The sequence below is a fragment of the Babylonia areolata genome, chromosome 4 (genome assembly GCF_041734735.1).
Source record: "Babylonia areolata isolate BAREFJ2019XMU chromosome 4, ASM4173473v1, whole genome shotgun sequence".
NCBI classification, from domain to species: domain Eukaryota; kingdom Metazoa; phylum Mollusca; class Gastropoda; order Neogastropoda; family Buccinidae; genus Babylonia; species Babylonia areolata.
Genome location: NC_134879.1, coordinates 7,821,268 through 7,848,214, shown reverse-complemented (window position 1 = coordinate 7,848,214; position 26,947 = coordinate 7,821,268). Strand labels below are relative to the sequence as shown.

The 26,947-nt window shown below is 42.3% G+C and overlaps 1 protein-coding gene across 1 annotated transcript in view; it reads left to right on the top strand.

Annotated features, from left to right (window-relative positions):
• Positions 1-24,214, top strand: part of LOC143281553 (protein stum homolog) — a 36,586-nt gene extending 12,372 nt beyond the window's left edge. Inside the window, exons 2-3 of the mRNA XM_076586775.1 lie at positions 17,843-18,016; positions 23,387-24,214. Coding sequence (XP_076442890.1) covers positions 17,843-18,016; positions 23,387-23,403 — 191 coding nt within the window. The 3' untranslated portion in view covers positions 23,404-24,214. The remainder of the gene's footprint in view (positions 1-17,842; positions 18,017-23,386) is intronic.
• The last annotated feature ends 2,733 nt before the right edge of the window (positions 24,215-26,947 follow it).

Below are 26,947 nucleotides of genomic sequence, written 5' to 3'. Positions count from 1 at the left end.
GCCAGCGCAGCCGACGCTGTCTCAGCATGGTGTACATGGTCGGGAGGCCTGCGCGAGTCAGGACTTCGGTGTTTGTCACCTTGTCTTGCCAGGAGATGCCGAGTATGCGCCGTAGGCTTCTCAGGTGGAAGGTATTGAGCCTTTTCTCCTGACGAGCATGTGTGGTCCACGCCTCACTGCCATACAGCAAGGTGCTGAGGACGCAGGCGTTGTATACAGCCATCCTTGTCTTCGTGGTCAGCTTGGGATTTGTCCACACTCTTTGTGTGAGGCGGGCTAGCGTTGTGGCTGCCTTCCCGATCCTCTTGTCGATCTCGGTGTCAAGGGAGAGGTTGTCGGTGATGGCGGACCCAAGGTAAGTGAATTGATGGATGGCTTCAAGCTCGTAGTCATCAATGGTGATGGCTGGTGGAGATGGCGTGTCTTGGCCTAGGACATTTGTCTTCTTGAGACTGATGGTCAGACCGAAATCTTTGCAGGCCTGGGAGAAGCGGTCCATTAGTGACTGCAAGTCCCGCTGGGTGTGGGTCACAACTGCGGCATCGTCAGCAAAGAGCATGTCTCTGATGAGGGCTTCGCGGACTTTAGTCCTTGCTCTGAGGCGGGCGAGATTGAAGAGCCTGCCATCTGATCTGGTCCGCAGGTAGATCCCTTCTTGCACTGTGCTGAATGCATGTCTCAGGAGAAGAGCAAAGAAGATTCCAAATAGGGTGGGGGCGAGGACACAGCCTTGTTTGACACCGCTGCGTACGTCGAAGGGCTTGGAGAGGTTACCATTAAACTGCACCGTCCCTTTCATGTTGGAGTGGAAGGACTCAATCAAGCTGTGCAGTTTGGGGGGACAGCCGATCTTTCGAAGAGCCCTGAAAAGGCCATCTCTGCTGACTAGGTCAAAGGTCTTGGTGAGGTCAATGAATGCGACATACAGGGGCATCCTCTGCTCTCTGCAGTTCTCCTGGATTTGGCGAAGGGAGAAGATCATGTCTACCGTGGATCTCTCTGCTCAGAAACCGCACTGTGATTCCGGGTAAACGCGTTCGGCCAGTTTCTGAGGACCCGAGCGTAGACTTTGCCTACAATGCTGAGAAGTGAGATGCTTCTGTAGTTGTTGCAGTCGCTCCTTTCAGCCTTGTTTTTGTAGAGGGTGATAATCTTGGCATCCCTCATGTCCTGCGGTACAGCTCCCTCATTCCAGCACTGACAGAGGTCTGTGTGCAGAGGATGCAGAAGAGTAGTCTTGCAGTGTTTAATGAGGTCTGGGGGAATTCCGTCACTGCCAGGTGCCTTGCCTGATGTCAGGCTGTTAATGGCCTTGCTGAGTTCGTCCTTAGTTGGCTTGGCATGCACTTGATGGCATCGAGGGCTGAGTTGGACACCATGTTTTCTGTGGAGTAGAGGTCGGAGTAGTGTTCTGCCCATCTCTCCATCTGCTGGCTAGGATCGTTGATTACTTCCCCAGTGGAGGATTTGAGGGGGGCAGTCTTGCTCTGTGTTGGTCCCAGTGCCTTCTTGATGCCATCATACATCCCTCGGATGTTGCCTCTTTCAGCAGCATTCTGTCGCTGAGCTCTGTCCAGTACTCATTTGCACATCGCCTGGCGTTAAACTGAACCTTACTCCTGGCGGCCCTGAGGATTTGCAGGTTCTTCTCACTGGGTACTCGGTGAGTGCAGCGCACTTGGCCTCAATACTGGGAGTCATCTCTGATGATTTGGCCTCAAACCAGTCGTGGGACTTCACGGTTTTCTTCCTAAAGGTGGCCATAGCAATGCGGTGCATGGTGTCTCGTAGCGTTTCCCATCTTTCCCAATGCATCGAATTCTCTCTCAAAGGCCACTGCGAACTGTTCTACAAGGTCTGGCTGAGACATCTTGCTGACGTCGATGCGAGAGTTCCCTTGTTTCTTTGAGCAGTGGAACTTCTTTGGTTGCAGTCTGATCTTGCAGCATACCAGAGAGTGGTCTGTGTCGCAGTCTGTGCTGTGGTAAGAGCGAGTGTGGAGAAGGTTTTTGATGGCAGCTCGTCTTACTAGGATCAGATCCAGTTGGTGCCATTGTTTTGAGCGCGGGTGCCTCCAGGAGACTTTGTGTTGGGGCTTCGTCTTGAAGAAGAAGTTGGCGATGCACAGTTCATGGCAGGTACAAAACTCAAGTAGTCGCTGTCCATTCTCATTCATTTTCCCCACTCCAAAGGAACCAAGACAGGAGGGCCACGAATCGTTGTCTGCACCCACTCTGGCATTGAAGTCGCCCAGGAGAACAAGTTGTTCTGTCCTGGGGATGTTCCTTATGGTTGATGCGAGATTTTCGTAGAACTCATCCTTGGTGTCTGGAGATGCGAACAGTGTTGGAGCATATACGCTGACGAGAGTGACATAGCCTTCGGAGGTGTTGAGGCGGAGAGTTAATAGTCGTTCTGAACCATCGCTGCCTGGTTTGATCATGTTCAGCAGGCTGTTCCTGACTGCAAAGCCTACTCCGAACTCTCTTGGGGTATCACAGCTCTTTCCTTGCCAGAAGAAGGTGTAGTCCGTCTCCTTTAGTGTTCCTGAGTCAGCCAGCCGTGTTTCCTGCAGAGTGGCAATGTCCACATTTAGTCTCTTCAGCTCGCTGTTTATGACAGCCGTCTTTCTGGCGTCGCTGATGTCTTGCAGATCTTGGGAGAGCCCAGGCATCATTGTCCGGACATTCCAACAGGCCAGTTTCATTGTTGATCCGTTTCTTGAAGTTTTCTTTTTGCCTGGCGCGGAAATTAACGACCTGCTTGTCGGATATTCTCCTAATCTTCATACACCCATAGAAGAAGGCAGGTCGTGGCGGGACAGCACCTAACTGGCTGGGGGCTGCCCAGCTTGGGCGGGCGGTAGCTGTGCAGTGGGACACGCGAGGGTCCCTTCCACCGTCAGAAGCAACCCCTGGCGTCGGCTCTACGCCAGTTGAGCACTAACTTATAACTGGTAACTGTTGCTTCGCGTGTTGTTCTGACGCTAGTGCTAGTAGCGAAGCTGGAGTGTCCTCTCCAGGTTTTGGGTGCAAGGTGCAAGGTGTTTGTGGATGGATGGACGGATATAAGCCTGGGCAATGTAATATGGAAGACAGGCTGTTGCCCATGCAGCTTGTCAACATTAACACTTTTTATTCTCAAGCTGCTGAACGCCTTTCCAAATTTTCTTCCTGTACCGACGTCTCCACACATTACAACACTATCCTCTCTCAACTGCTGGATGGACATTCACCCCCACTACCCACATGCTGCCTGATAGGCCTTCCTTGCCATGCACACAAGACTTTCGAATTGCAAAACACAAGCGTCGCCAATTGAAACGGTGATGGAGATCAACAAAACTGAAAGTCCACAATGAAATCCTCCAAAAACAAATAAACAAAGTCAAACATATGATCTCATCAGCATAGACAAACTTCTTTTCTCCTCAAATTCTCGATGCCACACCCACCAAGTCTCTTTATTCCATCATGTCAAACCTTCTTGGTACTACAAAAAAGACTCCTCTCCCTTTTGCCTACACTTTTTTCTGAACTCCCCAATGTGTGCATGAATACAAATATCCAGGAACCGTTCTTGATCATAAGCTGAATTTTACTTCCAATTCAAATGTTATCTGCAAAAAGTGTCAGTCTCGCATCTATTGTCAACAGAAACTCAGAAACATCAGAGTTAATTCAAAAGTACTTGAAGGATTTTATAGATGCTTTATAGAATCTGTTTTAACATTTTCTTTTATATGCTGGTATGGAGGTCTCGCTGTGATGAATAACAATATGCTAAACAAGATTGTGAATGTGTGCATTAAGACTGTGGGTGTGAGACAGGACATTCTGTGTGATTTGTACAATGTCGGAGCTCGACAGAAAGCCACATGCATTTCAAGCTGGCAAATAATTATCATCTCTTACTTTCAGGCAAACGTTTGTGTGTTCCAAAATGTAAAACAGTAATTGATAATCAGATGTATGACTGAAGTGAATGCCAGAGCTCTCCTGACGAAACGATTTTGAACATTTTCGCTGACTATTTTTGCAAGTTTACAAGATATGTTTGGTTTTATAATCACACCGATTATTTGCTTTAGTCTTCTATGTTTACTTTGAGCGTGTTTGTCATATATCTGCCATTACATATTCGAACTGATCCATTTATAAACTCTGCTGAAAAGTTGCCGAACAGAAGCAGTGCACACCCAGAGAAGCCGGTAGGTCGTGGGTCAGACCAAACCAGAGACTTAACCCTTTCACCACCAGTCAGTTTAGAGAACCAAATTCCCTTGTGGTACAAACACAGAAAAGACAGTAGCTAAGAATAGCTGGGGATTCCCCCTTCGATGTATAGAAAATGTGGCCTATCCTACCATCGAACACGAAGGAATGCTCACGCATTCCTACACAAAACGTATTCGGATTCGGACGAAGGAATGGAATAGCATTCTCCGAAAGTAAAATTCCATCATGCGCTGTACACGTGATTTTGTGATTAGCCAAGCAGAGTGCGCTATTCTGGGTCACTCCACAATCGAACAGTATGATTGGTCAGCCTGGGATGTGTGGCCCGTCTCGCACACACGCTGACAAAGTCACTGACCGTTCGTCTGCTCGCGTGCCAGCCTGTTAGCAAAGCAGGCTCTTCTCCGAATGTTGTGAAGCGAACAAGGCAGTGACGGCAACGTTTTAGGGTTGCCGAAGTACTTGAAATGCTACAAACTGAAGGGTCGGACATTGAAGAGGTGGATGATGACAAAGAAGAAAGCGAATTTAATGCAGAAAGCGAGCATGGGTATGGTGATTCGGGGTGAAAAATTGGCAGTATTTTCTACATATGGCAAAACTGTAAAAATAAGATGAGATATTTGATTTTTTTTTTATGTAATAGCTCAACCCGTAATAAACCAGTTCTGAAAGTTTCATTTTCTTACACAGTATTTTGTATTTTTTTGTAATTTTTTTCCAAACCCTTACAAATGGGCCGTCTGTGGGGAAAAGCAAGGGAGAAAACTTGTCGTCCCGAGTGAGTTTTAAGAGCAGTAGGTTCATGGATAACAGACCAATGAATGGTCACCTTTCAGTGACATGGGTCCTCTACCACGCCTGTGCATAAATGCGAGCTTGGCGGTGAAAGGGTTAAAAACAGGCAATCTAACAGCTGTCCTGGCAGGCGTCTGGCACTAAAGGAAACAGTGTAAGGACTGGTCGGCTTGGTGTCAGTATAATGTGACGGGTGGGACGAGTTAGCTAGATCTGCTCCACCATCCTCCGCCTAAACATGATATGAGATCGCCCAATTGCGGAAAAGGCATGTCAAACCCCAATCAACAAGCAAACAAACCTTTTTAAATACAGATGACCTCTGACCAGCAGTCATCTCCATTGTACAAACTACATTGTACTCAGGATACCCTACTAAGTTGTTAAAATTACCAGTCAAGATCTGCAAATTCGTCAAACTGACCACTCGTCAGTGGCACTGGCCACTGGTCATAATATGCATTATCAAAGGTACAAAAATTATGTGGAGACATTAATAAGCTGTTGAAGAGTCAGAATCTGACATTTTAGGTCAAAGTGATCATTGGTCATTGTCATTGACCACTGGTCATCTGCATTGTGCAAGGTACAGTAATACACAGGAGACCCTAATAAGGTGTTTAATAGTAAAAACTTACAATTTACGTCAAAGTGATCACTGGTCATTGTCATTGACCACTGTTCATCTGCATTGTGCAAGGCACAGTAATACACAGGAGACCCTAATAAGATGTTTAATAGTAAAAACCTGCAATTTACATCAAAGTGATCATGCTGATGGCACTGATCTTTTCCAATGTGAAAATAAAAGTACATTTGAAGAAGCAATTAAAACTATTAATAATTAATTCTGGAAGAAAGTCTGGGTTATTTTCCCATAATATTGTGACGTTACGAATAAGTAGACTCACTCTCACTTTTGTTTGACTTGCAAATCAGATCAAAACGAATTCACTAAAAGAAGAAAAAAAAAAGTGCAATGACTTTCCAAATGGAAACAAACAAAACAAAAAATACTGTGCAAGAACTGTATTGGTTTAGTTCCATATAATTTTGAACCCTGGGCTATGGAAGCTGCTGAAACGTGAACAACACATCTAAAAGCTGTGGGTGCCGATTTGAAATTGTTTCCCACCTCAATGCCGCCCGAAGAAAGCACATGTTGCAGAGTCAATGATGTGACTCGTAGCCTTTGAAGACGATGAATGTGATGGGCCTGCACTTTGAATCACATCACAATTGGCCTCTTTCTGTTTCCTTTCTAGAGAGCCAGGCCCCCCGATATGGCGACGCCCTATTTTTGCGTCATGATTCTAGCAGATATGTTTAGTTGAATGCAAGGTTCTGTAATCATTTACCTATTTGCCAGGGTTTTAGAGCATGATGCTATTTCACTTCGTCTCCCCTTTATAAAAAAAACAACAAAAAAACAACGCACGTCAATTAACGATTAATGATAATAAGTTTACACACTGCCCAAAACCCCGTTAAATATTTCTTTCTGTAAATAAGGTGTCCACGTGTCTTACAATATCCTTATCTATGATGGATACAAGCCTAACTGTTGCGATAAGTGGGATGTAAAACTAAATAAGAAGCTTCACTGGAATGTAACATTTAAGAACATACGACACATAAAACAAATTTCGATGGTTTCAGAGAAAACTTGGTCACAGAATAATAGCAACGAACTCTGTATTAATGCATACGGGTTTAACCAATGAAAGCCTCTGCAATCTGTGTCCAATGGATTCAGAAAATACTTATCATATATTTCAGGCATGCAAAATTGTGCAATCATTCTGGAATGAGTTTGAAAGACGTATTAATAATCAGTATGAAAACGTCTCTTAAAGATATGATGAAAGAATTGTGCTTTGTGGACATTGATACTACCTTTAGGTATGATCAAAATTTCTTATATATTCAAATTTTCCATGTACAAATGCCAAATGGATAATACCTTTCCACAGCTTCGTCATTTCAAATTATATCTTAGATGTGTATTCGAAATAAAGAAACATATTTCTCTTGTATAGGTGACATACAATAAGTTTGTAATTAACTGGCTACCATACACAACATAAGGTGATATTCAACTCCTCAGCTGTCTTTTGTGTGCGAAATATAGTGAAAAAATGTCATGGATATAACCTTTATAATGTAATGTGTTGCATACGATCCAAATGCTTCCATCTTATGTATATTTGTAATTACGTATGCTTTCAGACACGTATATGTATTTTATGTTATGATTATCCAATGTTTTATAGCCCTAGTGTAATGCCACAAAACGTAACGCAAATTCAAAAAAAAAAAAGTTTCGCTCCTATGAATCTGTCTTTGACCACCGTCTCTCCGCCCGAACAAAGACCATGAAAAAGCACTCCATAGAAGCCTTACTTTGCGAGTGACTGGGCCCAAATGGCACACAGGGAAAACCATCTGCAGGTAATTGTTAACCACTTTGCAGAAATGTCAAAGCTCTTCAGACTGACAATCAGCTCAGGGAAAACAGAGGTTCTGTCCATGCTGCTCTGAACGCAAGCCTGCCCCAGCCAAACATCACTATCAAAGGAGTCCAACTGGAGTGCGTGGAGAACTTCAAGTTGGCCTACTTTGCAGCACATCTCTGCAGACATCACATCCAGAATTCAAAAGGCCAACCAAGCACTCAGAAGACTGAAAGTGAAGGTCCTCCAGCAGAAAGGCATCAGACTGTCAACAAAAATCAAGGTCTAGAAAGCTGTCGTAATTTTTAACTGCTGTATGGGTGTGAAACGTGGACCCTGTATCATCTGCACATCAAGCAGCTAGAGCAGTTCCATAGTAGATCGCTGCACATGATCATGAACATCCACTGGCAGGACAAAGTCACAAACCAAGAAATGCTGGACAGAACTTGATTAACAAGCACTGAGCCGAGGTTGCTCAGCTTTGTTGGACTGGCCTTGTCATTAGAATGGACGAAGGTCCTATATCCATACAACTTGTGTACGGTCAGTTACAGGAAGTGTCATGCAAACAGGGAGGGCCTAACTGAGGTGCAAGGACACATTGAAGAGCTACCTCAAGTGTAGCAGCATACAGCCTCGCAAATTCAAAGCTTCTGCAGCAAACAGACCAGCACAGAGGTAGCTCATTTCCAGTACGACGGCTGACTTTGAAGAGGACCGGCAACAAGGTCTCGCTGACGCAAGAAACAAACGTCAGAGAGTGGCGTCCACCCCTCCCCCAAACAACAGATTACCGTTTCAACACATGCGGGCGCCTGTATGCCTCCAGTTTTGGACTGCGGAGTTACTTGCGCTATCATCGCTGAGAACACACACTGCGTCATAGTCTTCGGACTACGTGGACTACCAAGATTTTTGCCTCATATCTGATAGCACTGGGCAAAAATGCAGTCCACACCTCTTTAGCAGATCTACACAAAGGACACAAGTCTGCAACTCCTGATCTGCTAATGTTGTATAACAGTTTGTCAGAGCTTTGTCACGTTGGAAGCATCTCGACAGTGAACGCTTCTGAGTAAGCAAGAGCGGAGGGATATACTGAGAGAACGACGACCTCACATCCAATGCTCCCACCTCATCCCTCACACACAGGCACCTCTGTACGATTTAAAAAAAATGTTGATGAACAGTTCAGCTAGTTTGGTTATCAGTTACTCATTTTAGGGATGTTTAATTGTTACATCAGTCAATATCAAGGCTTAGAAAAGTCACCCATTTATTTTTCATTTCTATGAAAACAGACATTTTATGAAATTTTAAACACACACACAAACACACAAACACACACACACAGTTTTACTCACCAACATAGGCGAAACAGTTTTTCCCCCATCCCCACCACTCGGCAGTTTCAGAGGGGCCCCCCTTTCATCGTCCCTTATCACTAACAGTGAAAAGCTGTTGAACAAAAGAACGAACACGCCTCCACTTTGTTTCTGTGAAAATCTTTGATGTGTAACAACTACACGAAGATGCCACTGACCTGGTTGCCCCCGTGAGGCCCCATCAAAGTGTGTAACATTCAATGCTCGTGCAGGTAAGTAGTTGTTGTTCTTGTGTAAGGGGAGTATCAGTATCAGTAGCTCAAGGAGGCGTCATTGCGTTTGGTCAAATCCATATTCGCTACACCACATCTGCCAAGCAGATACCTGACCAGCAGCGAAGGAGAACACTGTATTACAAAATAAATAAATAAAGAAGAAGAAAAAAAAATCTTTTTTTTTCTTTGACCTGGATTTTTAACAGTGGATCAATGATGCTACAACGTATGTCGTTTATCTGCTTTAACAGTCAATCACAATTGCTGTCCGTTTGTCTCCTTGCTAGTCACCTCTCTCTCTCCCTCCCTCACCCTCTCTCTCAATCTCTCTTTTAATAATGAGAAATAGCCCTATATTAGACCAAAAACAGTCACAAAACAACAGCAACAACAAATATTTGTCAAATACCCGAAGTGCCTCACTAATCAACCGTTGTTACAATTCAACTGTGCAGGATTATAATAACGATGACGATGATCATATTAACAACAATAATATGAACAAAAAAAATAAAGATGATGATGATGGTGATGATGACAACACCAATGGCATCACCATCATCATCATCAAGAACAAAAGCAACAACAAAAACAATGATAATACATTCTTAGAATATAGAATAAACAAACACAAAAAACAACAACAACAACAACAAAAATCAACTATGACAAATGTGTGTGTGTGTGTGTGTGTGTGTGTGTGTGTGTGTGTGTGTGTGTGTGTTGTCATTAGTATCATTATTGTCGTTGATATCATCATCATCAATACTTTCATCATCATCATCATCACTACCATTCACCACCACCATTTACCACCACCATGATAATCATTGTCGTCGTCATCATACCCAAATGGATGTAGGTCATCAAAGAATGTGAGCCGGGTAACCTTTCAGAGAAGGTGTCTGCACTTCGGTGGTGAGCCGCTGCTCGTCTCTCACCCGTACACATTCCACACTGCGGTTCTTTGGGCTGTGCGCTGAAGGTCAGCTCAGAAATAACTGCATTGCCCGAGAAACGACTGTTCTCTCTCTCTCTTTCTTACTCACTCATACATTGTCGCATTTTGGAACTCAGTCTCAGCCTTTAACGAGCTAAATAAGACCTCCACCACTGACAGGAAGTGACGAAACAGTGAAAACCGGAAACCAGCGAAACGAAAGTATAAAGTCATTTACATTGAACAAATCTTACGACATTCTTCCCGCATCGAAAAAATTGTCACAGCACATGAAGACAGAGAAATCTTTGACCGCTGAGGAGAACACTGATCAGGAAAAAAAGAAAATAAATAAACTACATTCTTCGGCCTTCAAGAGTATGTTACCTCCCATAACGATCAGGCTGTTTTGAAACCCGAGTAGAACGGCGTATTTCATGAGTAGAGACTTCAGGAGGTTTAGAAGTGAGACCTGGACTTGGAGACTGATGAATACTGTCGGCTTTCTCTTCATGCTCTCTGTTCTCATTGTGAGTGTGAGATCGTCAATGTTCTCCGTCGAGTTCCACGTTTTCGCCTCTCTCTGCTGGAGTTCGTGGGAAGGGTGCCAAATCCCGAAGAGACACAGTTGATTCACGTCCATCTGGATAACGGATGTGTGCGCACAGAGGGTTTACATCCAGCAGTAACACAGGATGTACTAGCGGGCTTCCAGCATGGGTGCGAACAAAACGACGAAGCAGCAGTGGCCCAGGACTCACCCAAGAAGGGAGTGAGAGTCCAAAAGAGAATCTTCGTTGAAAAGCAAAAACCTCTCATGAGGGGTTGTGTTTGTTGCTGTTGAGAGAAGGGGTCTGATCGTGTGCAGAGCTTCAGGGATAACAAATTCCCAATCACGATCCGTCAGTCCTTGAGAGTGAAGTGCAAGCAGCACAATTTTTTTCCAGATGATCCCAATGTACCTTTCCACTTGAAAATTTCTTGTTGGATGATACAGTGTACGTCTGCTAGTTGCAAACCCCACTGAGAGAGATAATCCTTCAGTTCCCTGTTGGATGATAAGGTGTACTTCTGCCAGCTGCAGCCCCCACTGAGAGATATTCCTTCAGTTCCCTGTTGGATGATAAGGTGTACTTCTGCTAGTTGCAAACCCCACTGAGAGATATTCCTTCAGTTCCCTGGACATGAATGAGGAACCTCAATCTGAATGAAGAAAGCCTTGTGTTCCACAGAGTGCAAACAATTGTTCTAGGCATTTGATCATGGTGGATGTTTGCATGTCAGGGCATGGGAATGTAAATGGAAATCTCGAATATTCATCAGCCACAGTCAGAATGTACTTATGTCGTGTGGACGATGACAGTGGCCCTTTGAAGTCAATGCTTATGTGTTCCATTGGCTGTGCAGCCCTGATCAACGTGCCTTCAGGTCGTCTGTAGAAGCTGGGCTTGATTTGTGCACATACCCGACACCCAACACACTCACATCTTACTTCCTCAGCTGAAAAGGGGAGATTATTTGAGTGTACAAAATGAAGAAGGCGAGTCACACCAGGATGACACAACCCTACATGAAGATCTGTGAGGTGAGTAGTGAGCGGAATAGATGCACAAGTTGCTCGGGACAGCATGTCCGGGGCCACGTTGTTGGAGCCTGGACGATACTAAATCGTGTAGCTGTTGGCAGCTAACTCCAGTCGGCAGTCTTGAATTTTCTAATTCTTTATTTTTGTACACCTACGGTTGTCAAACATGAAAGCAACAGAACGTTGGTCAGTGATAAGTGTAAAGCGTTGACAGGAAAGGAGATAACTACATTTCCTCACTGTTTCAATGACAGCAGTTGCTTCTTTTTCAACAGCAGGACAGTGGCGTTCTCCTCCCTGCAAGGTACGTGACATGAAGGCAACAGGTCTACCATCTTAACTGAGAGTTGCTGAAATGGCAGTATCTGACGCATCACACTCAACAATGAAAGGTTTGTTCTCATCGACGGAGTAGAGCACGGCTTTCAACAGTTCTTTCTTCAAAGAATCAAAAGTCTCAAGAGCTTCAGCTGTCAGGGGGAATGACTGAACATCCTGCAAAGGCCGTATTTTGTCTGAAAAATTTGGAATCCATTTTGCGTAGTATGCAAACATTCCAAGCACTCTGTGAAGAGACTTCAAACAAGCTGGTGGGGGCAGGTCCTGAAGACGTCGCAGTCTTTCTGGATCTGGCTGTATGGTGCCATTGCCAACAAGATAGCCAAGAATGTTGATGGAAGACGAAAACAAGATGGACTTTTCCTCATTCAGTGTGAGTCTTCGCCTTGCAACGACTTCCTGGAACTTTGACGCATTTCTGTCATGCTCCTCTTGAGTATGACCAGCAATTGTAATGTTATCAATGTATCTGTTAGGCTTTCCTCTTCCAAGAGTTTGTCCATTGCCCTCTGAAAAGCTGCTACACCATTTGTCACACCAAATGGTATTCTACAGAACTGACTAAGCTTGCCTTTGGCTTCAAAATCAGTGTATTTTATGTCGGATGCTTTGAATTAATTTGATGATAAGCACTTTTCAGATCAAAGGTAGAAAAGACTGTGTATTGAGTCAGGTCATTCATTAAATCATCAGTCCGAGGAAGTGGATATACATCCAACTCCGTGAACAGGTTGATGGTCTGAATAGTCTACACACATTATTTTCTTGTGGCGATTGAGTTCATCTTTGGAGACAACAACCTGTGTTCGCCATGGAGAAGTACTTGGCTCTATAATGCCTTCATCCAGGAGTCGTCTGACCAGGTGAAATAAAAGACTGATCATCTTTGCTGAAACGTCGGAATTTCGATGCAACAGGCTTGCAGTTTGGTTTAAAATTGTTGAAGAGTTATGATTCTTCAACTGACGTTGCTGAGAGTGCACATCTAGCATCTTGCCTGCTCAGATTAGAATTTGAGCCACCATACTCAATAATCAGACTGTTGTGTTGTGCCTGGAAATCCTGCCCAAGAATAATATCTGTGCAAAGATTTCTCAAAACATACAAACGCATGTCATGGTAAGTATGATTTTGCAATTCAAGTCCAGAGATATCAGTCTTCAATGTAGACTGTGCCATTGAAATGTTCTTTGTTACTGGAATCATCTTCAGATGAAGAAGAGAAGCAGCTGTCTCACTGATGAAGTTGTCAGAACTACCCGTGTCAATGAGGACCATCAAAGACTGATCACCGATTTTTGCTGAAGTAGTCGCACCAGTCAGTTCAACAGGTGGGTGACTACGAACAGAACACAGTGCAGAAGAATGTACAGCAGCAGAAGTACCTTTCCTCGTTTTAGACTGACAAACTTTTGCAAAATGTCCCTTCTTTCCACAACAATTGCATGTTGCATCACGAACAGGACAATATTTCATATTATGAAAATTTAGACCACAAAAGAAACATCCTCGATTTCCATTCCTGGATGTTGCTGCAGAAGTAGAAGCTGCAGCACTGAAAGGAGCTTGTGAAGTAGACAATGGACTTTGTGATGAGTAGACTTCAGAATTACGCTGCGCCCGATCCAATACATTGGCTTGATCAAAGGCAGTTTTCAGAGCAAGAAAATTGTTCTCCAATAAACGCTGTCTGATAACTGGAGATGTCAGACCATTGGTAAATGCATCACGGATCATCTCTTCACGATACTGTTCAGCTGAGACTGACTTGAATTTACAGTCCTTGCTAAGTTTCTTCAGGTCTTACAAGAGTTCGTCTAAAGACTCACAAGCATGCTGTTTGTGTGTTGCTAGAATATGACGAGCAAAAAATTCATTGGGAGTTTTCACATTCAGTTCTTGCAGAGTCTGAATGGCTGATTCAAAGTCACGGCATTCGTCTGTGTACTCACAGACTTCTGCAGAAACGAAATTAACAAGTGTTCTAAACTTGTCAGGCACATGTGGTTTACATTCATCGATAGTTCAGAAAAGTACGATACCAGTGTTTCCATGGCTATGCTGCAGCAGGAGAACTCGGATCGAGGTCTAACCTTACAGGTTTCAGAAGAGTCGGAATTTACTCCATGATTTTGATGCCGTGATTTTGCTGATTACGTCGACATTTATTGATTGTTTATTTAGCCGATTAAACTACCGTATTTTGGAACTCAGTCTCATATTCAACCCGCTAAATAAGATGTCTACCTTTGACAGGAAGTAACGAAACAGTGAAAATCGGAAACCAGCGAAACGAACGTATAAAGTCATTTATATAGAACAAATATTACGACATACATGTCGTCATGTGTGTGTGTGTGTGTGTGTGTGTGCGTGCGTGCGTACGTGCGTGTGTGCGTGCGTGTGTGTGCGTGCGTGCGTGCGTGTGTGTGTGTGTGTGTGTGTGTGTGTGTGTGTGTGTGTGTGAATAGAACAGAATAGAACGTTTTATTGTCTTGAAACCTTAAGGCTTATAAGACATAATAAAATATAGACATGATCATATCAAGAAAAGAAACATTCATAAACAAATTTCGCCAGCCTTGGCTGTGATTCTTTTAGTTAGATTAATTCACTTGGCTTGGCATTTGGACGACATATATCGATTAGGAACCTGTTTCTATAAATATTGTATTTTACACAATTGTCTAAAATGTGTATATCGTCTTCTAAACTGTTACAGTTATTACGCAGTCTTTGCTCTTTCGGTGCATTTTATACCGTCCCTGTTCGATTTGTTAGTCATGGGCACAGATTCGTAACATAGTGCTTTTTATGTGTTGTATATTTGGTTTATTTTTTAATGTTTGTCACAGCGTTCTTGTAAAATTCTAATTTAGATGAACTGTTTGTTTTTGTTTCCAAAATTGTACATATTCATTTTCCAGCTTCTTGGATTTAGCACACTTTAATCTTTTAACACTAAAAGTGAACTGATCTTTCCAAACATGATCTAATCCAGTGCTAGTTAATACATTTCTTATGAAAAGTAGCCACTGAACATTTTTGTTTCCTAAAACTGTGTGAACCATTGTTGTTGTTTTTTTTTGGTATGACCTCAAGTAATTGTTGACAAAACTTGACATGAAGTCTTTCATGTGGAAATTTGTTGAAAAGACAATCACTGAGTACTTTGAAGAAATCAAACGATACATCTGTAAAATCATATGGAAACCAAACTTCTGCTTCATACATTGATATAGGTGTTATCAAAGTATCATATAACTGACACGTGATATCTATATTGATATTTGTATTACGAAATGTTCTGAGTAGCATAGCTATAGCCTTGTTTGCTTGATTTTTAGATGACCCTGTGCTCGACTTAAGTTGCCGTTTCTATGAGATATAACCCCTAAATATTCATATTCTTCGGCTGTTTCAATCATGTACTCTAGGGACAGTTTTTGAAAAGACGATTACTTAATTTTGTCTTTTCTCTATTCAATCGCAAGCCCTATAGTGTGCAAAATGTTAATGTTTCGTTGTAAGCCGTCTTGAGATAACGATAGAATAACTAAATTCTCTGCATATAAAAGACAAGGGAGTCTAGTAGATGAAGTACTGTCAATCACAGGGGATTTCATATCATTATGAAAATATTGAATAGAGTTGGGCGCAGTGTATTTCCCTGATGTACCCCCTTTCGAATTATAAATTCTCTGTTGAAATAATCTTACAGAACCAGATCATATGGAAAACGCATTTTCTCTTTCCAGGCTTCTTCCGTATGGAACTCATTCCCGTTTCCTGTCCGTCATGTGTTTCTTGCCCTTCTTTCAAACCTTTGAAAACTCATTATTTCCAGCCATTCAAATCAGTATGTAACTCCTTGTCTTCACTTTTATGTTTTAATCAAGTTAATTTTTTACTTCTATTGTCTTCACTATTTTTAAACGTACACATGTTCATATGCCTTGAATGATCGGGATGTGCGCGCACGCGCGTGAGTGTGTGTCTACATCTTGTGTGGACTGGGTGTGGGTTTGTGGGATGGAGTTGGAACTGGATGATTTGTGCGTGCGCGTGTATTTGTGTGTTTTTAGTATGCACGCCTTACTGCATTTAAAATTTTTTTTTTAATTGTAAACGCCCAGGGCTTTTGTATCATTAGATTGGGCGTACCAAGTGTCCTTTTTGAATTTATTATCATTATTATTATTAATTTCATAATCATTATCATTATCATTATCATTATATTTCGCGTAGATTTTAGCGTTTGTATACATATCTTTTATGATATCAAAACTACCTTTTATTTCTATTCGGTGTAGCTTCAGCAACATTGCATCATGCCAAACACTGTCGAACGCTTTTTGAAAATCTACAAAACAGCCATATAGTCGACTGTTTTTATTTTTTATTATCTCATCTACTGCCTTTTTTAAAAACAAAAATTTGATCAGTGATTCTATAGTTGTTGTTTTTTTTCGAAATCCGGCTTGTTCTTTGATTAAAACGTGATTAGTCTCCAGATATTCATCAGTCCATTCTGGTATTCAGGATTCTGTAGAATACGTTACCTGACGTATTAGTCAGTGCAATCTCCCGATAGTTAATCGGATCCATTGGATTGCCGATTTTATATAAAAGGATACAGATACCAGTATTCCAATTGTCTGGATACACACCTGTTGTATATATTACATTATATACTAACTTTTGCATGACAGGTAACAGAACTGGGAGACTGCTTTTGATCATTTCCTTTGTTATTGCGTCCCTTCCTGACGATTTTTTTGTGTGTGTGGTTTTTTGCTTTTTCTTCTTATTTTTGTTGTTGTTTGTTTGTTTGTTTTTTTGTTTTTTGTTGTTGTTGTTTTTTTAATACTAAAACATGCCTTTCGTATTTCTTCTTAGTAATTTCTTTATTGATACTTAATCAGTTAATGTATTATCATCATCAAACATTTGAGTGATTTCAAGTTCATTTCGAACGTTTGGCTTTTGCTCGTCAGTCATTTTCACGTCGTTTCCCATTAAATTTTACAAATGAGAAATCCATTTTGAAACATTTAATTGATGTCTACATCAATAGGTGTGTGTGTGTGTGTGTGTGTGTGTGTGTGTGTGTGACCTATTCTCTGAGTAGATTTCTTGGCGCTTTACAAAAGCAAGTATACAGAAACACGCTAACGCACACACAAATTCTTCTGTGAATCTATTTCTTCTCCTCCTTCTCCTCCTTCTTTCTCCGCCTCCTTCCTCTTCTTTTTCTCTTCTTTTCTTTCCTATTCATCTTCAGCTTCGTATTCCCCTCCTCCTTTCACCTTCCTCTTCTCTATCCTTCTTTTTTTGCTTTCCCCCTTTTTTCTTCTTTGCCCTCTTACACTTCTCTGTCTGCTTTCTCTTATTCGCCTTTTTCTTTGTCTTCGTCACCTCCTCTTCCTCGTTATCCTCCTCCTTCTCCTGATCTACTCCCTCCTTCTCCTCCTTCTTCTCACCCTCATTTCTTCCTCCTCCTCTTCTTCTTTGCCCTCCTCCCACTATGTTCTAATTCTATTCTTTCTGTTATTCGTCTTCTTCTTTGTCTTCGTTTTTTTTCCTCCTCTTTTTTGTTTCTTTTCTTCTTCCATGTTTTTGTTTATGGCATTAGCCACCAGCAGACGAAACCAGCCACAAGTAGCCTGAACCAAACGGGCGCAGCTCCTGGTGTCTTGATAACCTGCCTGAAGACTGATACCGATGGATTTGTTATCGCTGCATGCATCTTCATCTTGGACCTCGCTGTGTTGATACCAGGTTTTCCTCTCTTTTTCTTCCCATTCTTCTTTTCCCCTGAAAAGTTCCCTAGGTGGTCTCTTGGTGACTAGCTGACTGATGTTGGTGGCATTATTGTCGTTGCAGGCACCTTCATCTCGGCCTGGACCTCGCTTTGTGGTTGCCATACCCGCCTGGGATCGCCCGTGCAGGCAGTGGGCTTGGGCCTGTTGGCCGCCCTAGGCCAGATGGTCAGCTTCGTCGTCATTGTCGGCTGGGTGTGGAGCATCCTGTGGGGCATGAACTTCGTCCACATTGCTAGTGCGTTGGGGTGCCTGTCACAGTATGTGTGTGTGTGTGTGTGTGTGTGTGTGTGTGTGTGTGTGTGTGTGTGTGTGTGTGTGTTTACAGCTGGGTCAAAAGCAAAGTGAGAGCTGTATTATCAATGTTTTTCCGTAGCAATGGGAAATCATTTACAGCTTAGTCTTTTGTGAAGTACTATGACTCTCAAAACTAGGAGGCAAAATTGCACTGGCTCTTAGTGCTGCAGCCTTGGGGGCTAGTTGGCCTTTGTGAACCATCCCAATGCCGACTGACCTAAAACCCTCTTGGCCGAGAGAGTGCGGATGAAACATGGGCAATGCACTCTCCACTATAATCAAATTCTAGCCCAGATAGTTTGGACAGCAGTTACCTCTTCTGCTGTTCTGATGGTCATTGTCGAACACGACTATCATACACATATATGTGTGTGGTGTGTAAGTGTGTGTGTGTATGTTTGTTGTTGTTGTGTGTTTGGGTGTGTGTGTGTGTGTGTGTGTGTGTGTGTGTGTGGTATTGTGGGTTGGTGTGAGCACCCTTTGGGACACGAACTGCGTCCACATTGCCAGTGCATTGTGGTGCCTGTGGGTGGGGATGGGTTGGGCAGGGGGCGTGGTTGTGTCTTGATAGAACGTGTGTGTGTGTATGTGTGAGCGTGTGTGCGTGCGTGCGTGCGTACATGTGTGCGTGCGTGTATGAGATTGTGTGTGTGCGTGTGCGCGCGCGCGAGTGTGTGGGTGTGTGATTGTCAGCTTTGTCGTCATCGTGCACTGAGTGCGGTGCATACAATGGGGCATGAACTTCGTCCACATAAATGGGTGGGTGGATCTAGGTTGGGCGGAAGTGTGTGTGGGAGGATGGGGGAGAGGGGGAGCGGATGCGTGTGTGCGTATATGTACATTCTTGCTTGTGGGTGGGGATGGGTTGGGCAGGGGGCGTGGGCTGTGTCTTGATAGGACGTGTGTGTGTGTGTGTGTGTGTGTGTGTGTGACACAAATGGATAGATTGACATGCATACACGAATAGATGGGCACATACGGACAGACATGCAGGTAAGCAGACAGATACACAATATTTAACATATCGACCTCTTTGAACATTTTTCTTCCAAGTGTCCACCGGTGAATCCCAGAAGCTTCCGTACTACGTAAGAAGACAGAGCAGCGTCGAGTGACACATCATCGACGTCACTCCAACGCCACGTCATTCCGCAGCATCTGGTGACGTCGCACTGACGACTCCCATCGTGTCAACGTCATGACTTGCAGGCGCTGGATTTGACTACTGTTTGCTCTGTCTACAACAACTCAGCAGTTATCTGGGCTGCGTTATATGAGCAATCTTTGCCGCATTGAGTTTGATTAGTTTTAAGAATGCTCAAAGTCTATGGGAATAGCGTATAATTAGGGACATTCTTAATACTAAGCAAACTTAGCGCTGTTAAGATCGCTTATGGAACTAAGCCCTGATATTTGGCGTAGTCAGTTGGAATCACTGGCTGGTTTGGCAAGTGATGGCACTGGCTACCATTCGCCGGAAAAAAACTGGCAATATTTAAAACTCTAATGTGGTGTGTATTTGTGTGTGTGTGTGTGTGTGTGTGTGCTCGCACGTGCGTGCGTGTGAGTTCCGCAACAAAGTCCACTTGGTAAGACTATTTTGATTCAAGACTGGTACATGTAAACACTGCAGGTTTTTCCTGTCCCCGAACAGGCCGCTGGAGATTCCATTTTCATTTCCGTGTGTGTTTGTCTCTCCCTTGTGGAGGATCTGAGTTGGAGACGCTAACTTCATTTGTTGTCTTCAAGGCTGATGCATTTACAAATCTTGTCCTCTTTGACAAGGACTTCACGAGACAAATGCGTGTCAGGAATCTTTATGGTATTCTTTGGAGCCCTCGGCTTTCTCTCAGCCCTTTCATCAGCCTGTGTACCAATTAAAGTACCGCTAATATGTAAAAGCTTGCTTTATCATGTCTTAGTTACCAGCTTGTTTGACCTATTCATCTGCTTAGGCTATTTTCATGACATACATACATAGGATATATATATATATATATATATATATATATATATATATATATTGTATATTCCGAGGATCGTTGAGAAGATGGTTCTTAGCGACAAGCCCTCTGGTGAACAGTTCGTCAATTTCTTTCTTTTTTTGGGGGGGGGGGGGAGTTGATCGAGTCTTTTACACCTCTGCTACTATTTATAAAAGTATAGCTATATAGCGCTGAATAAATCAAAGCGCTCACACACCAGTAATTCACACGCATGCGTAGGTCTGATTCAGAGGAATGAAAGATAAACTTGTTGATACATGAAGAATACAGAAAACTAGAGAAACCTTAGGTCGGGTAGACGGTCGAGGTTGGGGACTGCTTTGGAAAGATGTGGGTTTTATGGGTAGACTTGCAAGAGCTGAGTGTAGGTATTTTGACGGCGCGAAAGAGGGAGTTCACTTAAGGTCCAGAAACAAAGAAACAGCGGCGGCTGAGGGGCGATTACAGAATACATTATCTCCAATGAGATAGTAGGCTACTTTGTAGTGAAAACCACATAAACAATACACTAGAATCATAGTTATTCAATGCATATATAAAAGACATAAAATGCTTATTCAAATGTGGACTAAAAGTAAACCACATATGTACCTACAATAATCAGTCGTATGCAATAGTCACAGTAGACATAAAAATACTTTGGTTGCTTAGAGTAAACCACACATATAGAATAACCACAGCCATACACATGTAACAATCACAGGCATATAATATCATGATATAATAAAATATATACATTATGATAAAATGTGCTATTCAACAGTTTTTGTTTTCTTTAAACATCACGCACTCATACATATTGGCCTACATTGGCATAGTTTCTATTGAATCATACAATCAATCATTAAGTATTATTGTTCAATAGTTTAGTCCTGTTTAATTGAGTTTCGGGGCATTGAAGCGCAGTTTGCCTGAAGGCAGAAATTGATAACAATTTGCCCTAGAATGTGTGCTGTCGCTTGAAATACTTATGGCTTTCTGTCGTACACTATCACTGATCAGTTCACCTAAACTGCTCTGTCTCACACCCACAACCTCCGTGCATACATTCACAGTCTTATTCAACCTGTTCTTATTTTTTACAGCAAGACCCTCATACAAGGATATACGAGAGAAAGATCAAATTCAGTAAAGCATCTATAGAGTCCTTGAAATACTTTTGAGTTAACTCTCATGTTTCTGTGTTTATGCAGACAATAGATGCGAGACTGGCATTTCCTTGTGTATAAAAATTGTATTAGAAGTATAATTCAGCTTGTGATCAGTAATAGTTCTTAGGTGCTTATATTCAAACATTCATACCATTGAAGAATAGGCCGGTGTACGCAGAAACAGAAAGGATCTGAGTTGCAGAGTAGAAGGCAATCACATAGATAGTAATAGGTAGACGGACGTATCTGGAATGTTATATTCATGATAATTTTCCACAAACTCTTTTGAGCTGTTTGTTGGGAGATTTTCAAGTTATGTTGACCTTTTTTCAACGCAACGAGGAAGACGTTCGACTCCGATTTCTTCTTTTTCCGCGAACTCAACCCGTTTAAAAGTATACTGTATACACATGGCTAAGTGTATCGGATTAGCAACAAAAAAAAAAAAAAAAACAAAAAAAAAAACGAAATGCAAAATTATTCTATAACTTACTTAAGGTGTTTTATTACAGGCATCTCGATGTGAATCCCAATGGTTTCTAGAGCCTCAGTGGATGTGAATGAAAGACAAGTTCACGTAAGAACTGATATTCAGTTAAGAGCACCGTTGTGTAAAGTTTATATACAATTCACTGTTAAAAAACTGATGAATTTCTTTTATCGTCGATTGATTTGTTTGCTGAATAACTATCAACCAGTTTAGTGATGTATTTATTTATTGAACATGTGTTCAATGTTACATTGGCCCTGTGTTCATTTTCCCACAGTAACAGATGAAGATGATAATCATAACTTTGGGTGTGTTGTAAAGGGTAGGATCGGGTGGAATGCTAGACTTGCAATTCGTGTGAACTCATTGTATATCGAATTTGTTCGTGTTGTTTGGATTTTTTCTGTGTGCACCTTTTTTTTTTCTTCTCTCTTTCGTGTGTGTGGTTTAGAAATTAACGAATAAAACTGTTGTTTATTGCTGTTGTTTTTTAAAAGATGATTTTTTTTTTTTTTTTGTTCAGTATGAGGAGACACGATAATTCATATGGTTATTTATGGTTGAAGAGTCAGGTTGTGTATACTGCCATTAATCTTTCTTTTTTTTTCAGTATCGGTTCACAAATTCATGCTGAGTGAAGACATTTTTTTCTCTTGGTAGGATAATTTCAGGAACCCCGAATCGATTGTAAATGCTGTAATTTACACTTTTCACGTGTGTCCATTTATTTGTTGTGTAAAATTTATAATATCATAAGATGTGGACTCGTGCATCAGTGTAACTTTTTATTACCATGATTATAATTATCTTTGTTTTTTACATTCCCTTGGTAATGCTGATTGTTATTATTTACCTTTCCCCGTCGCAGACGCGGAATTCCAGTGCATTATTTCTTCTTTGGCATTGTTTCAGTTCCAGGCTCATACACCTACTTCTTCTTTTGTTGTTGTCACAACCGTGTGAAATCCGGGCTGCTATCCCCAGGTAGAGCGTTTCGCCAAAATGGTAGCAGCACTCCCCCCCCCCCCCCTCACTTCCTCCCCTCACCCCGCCGCATAGTACCCAGACCAGTGGTAGTGGAGAGGGTGGGGATGGGGGGTGGGGGGTGGGTGGGGTTCAACTCGAACCCGTGGACACGCTTTTCAGTCGGGTGCATAACCACTTTGTCCCCGTTCCAGTCTGTACGGTTTGATCGATAATATAGGATCTTGGAAGCATGCCTATTTGTTCATGTGAATTTTCAGAAATGTCTGTACGGCTGTTTCTGTTTCGCTGCTCCTGTTTGTGAACTGACCACCACTGTGTCACCACGATTTGCATATTCCCGATTCGCCTGTTTCCAGAAAGCTCGACCTTGTATCCGAAAAGACATCACGCAGTTGCTCTGTTGGCGATATGAGTATAGCTATCTGTCCACAAATATATTTCGAGAGTCATCCTTGTGTGTGTGTGTTGGGGGAGGGGGTGTAGGGTGTGTGTGTGGGGGGGGGGGGGATGCGTGCGTGCGTGCATATATGTGTGTGTGTGTGTGTGTGTGTGTGTGTGAAACGTTTACTGGCTACGGTCAAACTGGGTCGAGCTGAATGAACTCCGCCCCCGTATGTCACATCGCAAACAGCAGCCCCAACAATCTCATCAGGTTCATCTCCAACGGTATGTTGCAGATGCTGGAAAGGTATAGTGTAAACCAATGAAGACCACACTCTCCACCTGTTGGAAGTATTTCGCAGAATTGAAGCTGAAGGTTTCCGGTTGAAGAAGGAGAAATGTGAATCCATGCTACTAGAAGTCACATACCTACATCACCGGATCAACGCCGAAGGAGTCCAGCCCACACCTGAGAAAGCGAAGGCTGTTCAGGATGTCCAAACTCCCCAAAACACAACTGAGTTGAAGTCATTCCTTGGTCTCATTAACTTCTGTGGGAAGTTTTTGCCTCGGTTGTCTCCAGTGTTATCTCCACAGAACAATCTTCTTCGCAAAGGTGTTGTTTTCAGATGGGGAATTCTGCAGGACCAAGCTTTCAAGAAGGTGAAGGAAATGCTTCTGTCAGCTGACCTTCTCGTTCACTTCAATCCAGACATGGATGTAACCTTATCCTGTGATTCTTCCACAGTGGGCCCAGGAGCAGTTCTAGCCCACAAGTTTCCTGATGGCTCAGAACGCCCCATTGCCTACGCTTCCAGGTCACTGAACAAAGCTGAACGGAATTACTCCAACAGTGAGAGAGAAGCTCTTGCAGTCGCCTTTGGAGTGAAGAAATTTCGTGACTATGTCTTTGGCCACCATTTCTGGTTATACACTGATCACAAGCCCTTGATGACATTGTTCAATGAACACAAACCCATTCCAACAGAGGTCTCTACCAGAATTCAAAGATGGGCATTGCAACTGTCAGCATATATACATACACAATCTGCTACAAGTCAGGAGCCACTATGTCACATGCTGATGCCCTCAGCAGGTTGCCCATACCAACCACCAGTGCTGAGTCTGAGACTCCAGAAAAGTACATCTTCCTGATGGATCATCTTTTGACGACCCCAGTCACTTCAACTGACATTCAAGCAGAGACTGACTGTGACCCTGTTCTATCACATGTCAAGAAGTACACTTTAGTTGGCTGGCCATCTGAACTTCCAAAAAAATGGCAGTCAGAACTGAAATTGTACAGGACCCATGAAATAGAACTGTGTGTTCTAAGTGGTTGTCTTCTTTTAAGGAACACGGTTGTTGTACCTCCGGCTTGCAGGAGGGCGGTGCTGGAAGAACTTCACTCTTGTCATCCAGGTGTCTGCAAGATGAAGTGACTTGCCCGCTCCTACGTATGGTGGCTAGGACTTGATAGTTACATAGAAGCCACTGTCAGACTATGTGAAGCCTGCCAGCAAGTTCGTCACATGCCTGAGGAAGCTCCACTTCATCCATGGGAGTGGGCTGAAAAACCATAGTCAAGACTTCATGCAGACTTTGCCAGACCCTTCATGGGACACATGTTTCTTGTGGTTGTTGATTCCCACTCTAAATGGATGGAGATAAAGATGATGACCAAAATCACAGCAGAAAGGACTATTCATCATACATGGATTACCAGATACCATCGTCTCTGACAATGGACCTATGTTCACTTGCACCGAGTTCAAAACCTTCACTCAGGTCCTAGGCATTCGCCATGTGCTGGTCTCACCTTACCATCCAGCTTCCAGTGGCCTGGCAGAAAGAGCTGTTCAAACATTCAAGGAGGCCATGAAGATGATGTCCCCCAAACTCACCGTGCAGCATAAGTTGGCCACTTTTCTCCTTGAACAGCACATCATATCTCACTCAACTACTGGTGTGGCTCCTGCAGATCTCTTAATGAAACGGAGACTCAAAACACATCTGGATTTGACACAGCCAACGCTGTCTCGCAAAGTGGAAGAAGTCCAGTCACAGCAGAAGATATATCATGATCAAAGTGCTAAGGACAGAGACTTCGCAGTTGGTGACAGAGTATATGCTCATAACTTTGGGTCTCACAAGTCCTGGCTGCATGGAGCTGTTGTTGAAGTCACTGGCCCTCTCTCTTTCAAGGTGCAGTTTGGAGATGGACGTATGATAAAACGCCACATAGATCAAGTTCGCAGACGTTGAACTGAGCACAAAGGACTAGAGAACCTCCCTTTCCCCATGGTGGCTGACCCTACTGTCCCCAGTGAAGAGCCAACAGACACCAATGCTCCCAGCCCTGTGGACATTAACCTCTGAATGTCAAGCTGGTTTTCGAAAACATCACTCTACCATAGATCACATTTTTACTCTATGCTAAAGACCAGAATAGTCTAAACAAAAAAGGTAAAAAAAACCTATATGTTGCTTTAGTGGATTTTAAGAAAGCATTTGACTCTGTTCGGCATGATAGACTGTTAGAATGTATAAAAAAAACAATGGAATAAAATGAAAGTTTTTATGTTCACTTTGGGCTATGTATGATTCTTTAATGTCATGTGTATGGATAAACTATCAGCTATCAGATTATTTTGCCTGTACTGTTGGTGTTCGTCAAGGATGTGTATAAAGCCCCAACTTATTTTCTCTTTTTATAAACCAGTCAGCAGATCATGTATCAAGAAATGGAAAGCATGGTATCTGAATGCTTCCCGGAATTATGGAATTGTTTATATTACTAATCGAAACATACAAACAGATGCTACCTTTCACTTTATCTTATTATTAGCAAAACAGTATTTGTACCAGTGTAAAATGAACAAAAATAATCCTTTATTAAGTGTATTCCTTAGTAAACTTAAACATAGGTACAAAATAGAAGAATACATAGCACGAATAAATTCAAGATAGTCTGATTTTCAAAACACCTGGACACCATATAAGCCTATGTTCTTAGAGTAACTTCTATCTTCCCATCTGCTGCCTGTATCATTGTTGCACAGTAGATTGATTTTTTCCTCCCCATATTTTTTATTTTTATGTATTTTATGTTTTTTTGTTGTTGTTTTTTTTACTAAGAATGTGGAAATGAAATGTGTCAACCATTAATATGCTACAAAATGTCCTTAGGTTCTGACAGTATAAGTCCCATTGAAACAGTGTGTTGCAATTCTGCAGTCTATATGTCATTGCAGAGTAATTGAATCACATTCGTATGTAAATGCATCGATTATCAAGTATGTCTCTCCAGTATGTCTCCTCCTCTTTTCCCATGTATGTATGTATTTGCATCTACCCCCCACACCCCCTTTTTCCCCACCCCTATATGTATGTTCTTTGTTGAAAAAAAACAGGCTGTTGAATGTGATTGTGATTGCTCACTACGTACTTGTACTGAATAAAACAAGTTTAAAAAAACCAACAAAAAACCAACAAAAAACATTGTTATAATATGAACTCGCATGCTCACAAATTTCAACAGAATCAGACATGCTGATAAAAAGTCGAAGGGGATGTTGTGGTTATCACTGATTGTCGTTCAGCCGGCAAAAACTAAAGGGTTGACAAACGTCTTTAATGATCACACACACACACACACACACACACACACTGATAATAATAATAATGATAACAAACGTGCTCATAATGTACATCTGACATTACTTAGCATTTTAACATAACGTTTGTAGTGTCATTTTAATGTTACACATTTACCAACATCACAAATATATATTGTGCAGGATTCCATTCTATATGCAAATAATCCTGGTAACATAACAATGTTCTTACTATTGATA